Below are 5994 nucleotides of genomic sequence, written 5' to 3' on the forward strand. Positions count from 1 at the left end.
ATACATTCGAACCACTGTTGGTCATATTGCTCTTTACCGAGAAATCGAAGAAGCTATACTGGGGTTTTCTCGGGCCTATTCATATGCTACCTAATTCTATGATACCGTGGGACTTCAGGGCTCTCCGGTTCAGCTAGGTCCATAGTTCCAAAATTTATACGCGAATCAAGATCGATAAAAGGAAGTTTTACAATCACCGACTCAAACCCATTGTCGAATCCTACTCAGCGGAATATGGAGGTACTTATGGCAGAACGGGCCAATCTGGTCTTTCACAATAAAGCGATAGACGGAACTGCTATGAAACGACTTATTAGTAGATTAATAGAGCACTTCGGAATGGCATATACATCACATATCCTGGATCAAGTAAAAACTCTGGGGTTCCAACAAGCTACTGCTACATCCATTTCATTAGGAATTGATGATCTGTTAACAATACCTTCTAAGGGATGGCTAGTTCAAGATGCTGAACAACAAAGTTTGATTTTGGAAAAACACCATCATTATGGGAATGTACAGGTGGTAGAAAAATTACGTCAATCCATTGAAATATGGTATGCTACAAGTGAATATTTGCGCCAAGAAATGAATCCAAATTTTAGGATGACTGACCCTTTTAATCCAGTTCATATAATGTCTTTCTCGGGAGCTCGAGGAAATGCGTCTCAGGTACATCAATTAGTAGGTATGAGAGGATTAATGTCGGATCCTCAAGGACAAATGATTGATTTACCTATTCAAAGCAATTTACGCGAAGGACTCTCTTTAACAGAATACATCATTTCTTGCTACGGAGCCCGTAAAAGAGTTGTGGATACTGCTATACGAACATCAGACGCTGGATATCTCACTCGCAGACTTGTTGAAGTAGTTCAACACATTGTTGTATGTCGAACGGATTGTGGCACCGCCCGGGGTATTTCTGTGAGTCCTCGGAATGGGATAATGCCGGAAAGGATTTTTAGTCAAACATTAATTGGCCGTGTATTAGCAGATGATATATACATGGGTTCACGATGTATTGCCACTAGAAACCAAGACATTGGCATTGGACTTGTAAATCGATTCATAACCTCAATCTCTATTCGAACTCCCTTTACTTGTAGGAGTACATCTTGGATTTGTCGATTATGTTATGGCCGTAGTCCTACTCATGGCGACCTGGTTGAATTGGGGGAAGCTGTAGGTATTATTGCAGGTCAATCGATTGGAGAACCGGGTACTCAATTAACATTACGAACTTTTCATACCGGAAGAGTATTCACGGGGGGTACTGCAGAACATGTGCTAGCCCCATCTAATGGAAAAATAAAATTCAATGAGGACTTGGTTCATCCGACACGTACACGTCATGGGCATCCCGCCTTTCTATGTTCTATAGACTTGTATGTAACTATTGAGAGTGAAGATATTCTACATAATGTGAATATTCCACCCAAAAGTTTGCTTTTAGTTCAAAACGATCAATATGTAGAATCAGAACAAGTAATTGTTGAGATTCGCGCAGGAATATCCACTTTGAATTTTAAAGAGAAGGTTCGAAAACATATTTATTCTGATTCAGACGGAGAAATGCACTGGAGTACCGATGTCTATCATGCACCCGAATTTACATATGGTAATGTTCATCTATTACCAAAAACAAGTCATTTATGGATATTATTAGGAGGGCCGTGCAGGTCCAGTCTAGTCTACCTTTCGATCCACAAGGATCAGGATCAAATGAATGCGCATTCTCTTTCTGGCAAGCGAAGATATACTTCTAACCTCTCAGTAACCAATGATCAGGCGAGGCAGAAATTGTTTAGTTCGGATTTTTATGGTCAAAAAGAAGATAGGATTCCTGATTATTCAGACCTTAATCGAATCATATGTACTGGTCAGTATAATCTCGTATATTCGCCTATTCTTCACGGGAATTCTGATTTATTGTCAAAAAGGCGAAGAAATAAATTCATCATTCCACTACACTCGATTCAAGAACTCGAGAATGAACTAATGCCCTGTTCAGGTATCTCGATTGAAATCCCCGTAAATGGTATTTTCCGTCGAAATAGTATTCTTGCTTATTTCGATGATCCTCGATACAGAAGAAAGAGTTCGGGCATTATTAAATATGGGACTATAGAAACGCATTCAGTCATCAAAAAAGAGGATTTGATTGAGTATCGAGGAGTCAAGGAATTTAGGCCAAAATACCAAATGAAAGTAGATCGATTTTTTTTCATTCCTGAAGAGGTGCATATCTTGCCCGGATCTTCTTCCATAATGGTACGGAACAATAGTATCGTTGGGGTCGATACACAAATCACCTTAAATCTAAGAAGCCGAGTCGGTGGGTTGGTCCGGGTGGAGAGAAAAAAAAAACGAATTGAACTGAAAATCTTTTCTGGAGATATCCATTTTCCTGGAGAGACGGATAAGATATCCAGACATACCGGCGTTTTGATACCACCAGGAACAGGAAAAAGAAATTCCAAGGAATACAAAAAAGTTAAAAATTGGATCTATGTCCAACGAATTACACCTAGTAAGAAAAGGTTTTTTGTTTTAGTTCGACCTGTCGTCACATATGAAATAACGGACGGTATAAATTTAGGAACCCTTTTTCCACCGGATCCATTGCAGGAAAGGGATAAACAAATCCTTTTTTTCAAATATTTTTGTGCAAAAGTATTTAACAGTTTATTTTGAAAGATGAGAGAGCTTTAATATGAATTATTTTTAGTCATGCTTTTCTTTTTATTAGAAAGAAAGCTTTAAAAACCATTAGTCAAGTTTTTTGAATGTTAAAAATGCTTATTTTTAAGAATGTGATGTTTTCTAGTTAATTTTTTTTTTTTAAAAAAAAAAGTATTTCTGAAGAGTAATATAAACTATTTTTTCAGAAGTTAAAATTTTTTTAAAAGCACTTTTGAAAAAAATCCTAGTAAAACTTAGAAACTAGTCAATTTTAAACTAAATATATTAGTTACATGCTCTATTTAAATATGACTCATTAAAACTCACGTATGTACAACTGTATTTTCTAGTGACAGTTAAATAAGAATAAAAAATGTGAGATGTCAGTGGAATGATCGATTGGATAGAATCTAGGATTGCTTTCTTTCCACCACATACTTATTTGTGTGTCGAAAATATAAAATTGTGTTAGATTCTTGAAATAGAACAAAATAAAATTGGGTCGACTGAATAAATGGATATAATAGCTTGTTCAATTAATTTACAGGGAAAGAAAAACAACGAGCTTTGTTCTTAATTTGAATAATTCTCAATCTAATTAGACGTTAAAAATTTATCAACTTCTAATGCGGGAAGGGTTTCTTTTTTCGTGAGTGAATTTTCAAATTTTTTAGTGAACCTTAACTATTATCATTTTCTTATTATGAAGATGTGTGTAGAAGAAACAATATATTGATAAAGAAAGTCTTTTGGAAGTCGAAAGAGCGATTAGGTCACAAAATAAATGAACTTTACCATTTTATTATCTTATGACACTATAACATAGACCAGTTAAATGAAATGAAAAGAAAAAAATATGATAGAGAATCTATTGAAAGATTGCATGTATTAAAGGTATCTATACTTACTATAATACTTTGCTTTAACTATATCGTTATAAGTATCGCCCTCAAAATCTTTCATCTTGAGTTCAAATCGAATTTTAAATGGAAGAAATTTAAAGATATTTACACCCACATAGCTCGCAACAACACATCTTTCTATATTCACTTAATTTTCAAGAGTATATTTATGAACTTGCTTATGATCGTTTAAATATAAATAGGTTGATCATGTTGAATAATTCAGGTTATAACAATATATTTAGTTTTGCAATTGTGAATCATTTTCTTATTTCTACTAATGTACCTAACAAAAAATAATTTTTTGGGTGCAACAAGAGTTTATATTCTCAAATAATATTTGAGGGATTCACATTTATAATGAAAAAAATCATTCTCGTTGATTAATATCTTCTTTCGAAGACAAAAATAATTTTAAATCTCATAATTTAAAATCACTTAATCAAACATTCCCTTCTTAGAGGACAATATTTTACATCTAAATTGTATTAGATATATTAATACCCTACCCATCTTTGGAAATTTTGTTTCAGACTTTCGTTATTGGATTAAATATATTGCTTTTGTACATTTATTACAATTCTTTCTCCCTGAATATTGTAATTTGAATAGCCTTATTACTTCAAAGAAGTGTGGTTATTATTTTTCAAAAAGAAAAAATTCTTTTTTCATATAATTCTTATGTATATAAGTGTGAATACATTTTCATTTTTTCTACAGAACGAATCTTCTTAATTTAGTCAACATCTTTTGAAACCCTTTTTGAACGAATATAATTTTATGAAAAAATATAACGTTTTGTAGAAGTTTTTACTAAGAATTTTCATGTTACCCTATAACTATCAAGGATCATTTCATGCATTATGTCAGGTATGAAGAAAAATCAATTTTGTTTCAAAAAGGACGTTTCTTTAGATTAACAAATGAATAGTTTACTTATTAATTTTTAGCAACATCTCTTTCTATGTGCTTTCACCAATAAAAATCCATATAAATTAATTATTCAACCATTTTTCGTATCAACTGTGTGTCTAATCATTTAATGGTATGCAGTCAAATGTTAAAAAAATCATTTATAATCAATAGTGCAATTAAAATTTTCAATATCCTTCTTTCAACTATTTCTTTGATTGAATTATTAGATAAAACACACTTTTGTATCATATTAGAACATTCCATTAGCAAATTGATTTGGTCCAGTTTATCAAATTATAATATCATTGACCTATTTGGACATATAACTTTTAAAAACTTCGATTAAACGATAAGTTACTGCTCAAAAGTGTTTTTAAAATTTATTAATTAAACATAAAAAGAAACACCAAAAATACTTTTCCGAAACACTTTTCAAAATAAATTAATTTAAAATTTTCACCAAATAAATCATAAGTGACACTTTCCTTACTTTTCTTTTTCTAAACTTCATATTGCATTGAAGACGCAAATTTAAGCCCCATAATTATCCTTTACATTGTTAGTTTTAAATAATTATCCAAGCAAGATTATTAATTTCGTAACAACTAGAGTACCTTATTTCATGCCTAAAAGGCTAAGATCACCCAAGTGTATAAGAAATTATATATCTCACTAGTTTTTACTCTCCTTGATTTTCTCCTCTTCTCTCCCTACATTGACATGATTTTCTTACCATGTCTATCAGTTGAACATATGTTAAGCTAGAAAAATACTTAATTTTTTAGAAAAAAGGCAGAATGGTCTGGGAGACCCTCGTACTTGTCTCATTTTGTCACCTAATCCCTTCTAATCTAGAGTTTGCCAACTAAACCCTCGAACCCACTGAAATCCAACATTTTAAACCCTTTTTTTGACCACTCAGTGGTGCGTGAACTACAAACGCCACACGTAGCTTTCCACGTCATGTAAAAATGCCACATAGGATATGACGTGTTAAAAATAGGCTAATCCTTTTCTTTCAAACATTTCTTTCCTTTCTCCTTTTCAACTAGACCCTTCTACTCCCTTAATCCCGATTTACATTGTTGCTCACTGCGATTTTTTTCAATTTTGTTAAGTGTTTGAGTTCGCGTTTCACTCCATAGTTGTAAGTTTCTTGACTAATTTTCATTCTCTTTGTTTTGCAGTTGTGTTTTTGGTTTTTCATTTTGAATTTTGTTGTTTTGAGTTCTTGTTAGGGCTTAGTTGTTGCAGAGGTCGTGGTGTGATTTTAGGGAGGATTTTGATTTTTTACATGCCTAATAACAATTTGTAGAAGTATTATGCATTCAATGGCATTTGTCGTGAATATCTGTTGAATTTAGGGTTTTTTCGTATCTGAATTTTTTATTTTTTTTATCAATTGCGTTGGATTTCTTTCTTGTTAGTGCTCCAATTGGATTATATCAGATTATTATAGAGGTTTTTGTTGTGTTCCATAAAGAATTAGTTT

At 32.5% G+C, this 5994-nt stretch overlaps 2 protein-coding genes and 1 pseudogene across 4 annotated transcripts in view; 2 read left to right on the plus strand and 1 right to left on the minus strand.

Annotated features, from left to right (window-relative positions):
• Positions 1–94, plus strand: part of LOC125872561 (DNA-directed RNA polymerase subunit beta'-like) — a 2901-nt pseudogene extending 2807 nt beyond the window's left edge.
• Positions 1–5994, minus strand: part of LOC125872569 (CBL-interacting protein kinase 18-like) — a 97093-nt gene that overhangs the window by 14340 nt on the left and 76759 nt on the right. The gene's annotated exons all lie outside the window — the stretch shown is intronic.
• LOC125873670 (DNA-directed RNA polymerase subunit beta''-like) lies at positions 235–2697 on the plus strand. The gene has a single exon (XM_049554550.1). The coding sequence runs from the start codon at positions 235–237 to the stop codon at positions 2695–2697; it is 2463 nt and encodes an 820-aa protein (XP_049410507.1).

The sequence above is a fragment of the Solanum stenotomum genome, chromosome 8 (assembly GCF_019186545.1).
Source record: "Solanum stenotomum isolate F172 chromosome 8, ASM1918654v1, whole genome shotgun sequence".
Lineage (NCBI taxonomy): Eukaryota > Viridiplantae > Streptophyta > Magnoliopsida > Solanales > Solanaceae > Solanum > Solanum stenotomum.

What these genes read in the sequence shown, in the direction of transcription:
- LOC125873670 (XM_049554550.1), top strand. Translation starts at nt 235, where the DNA reads ATGGAGGTACTTATGGCAGAACGGGCCAATCTGGTCTTTCACAATAAA.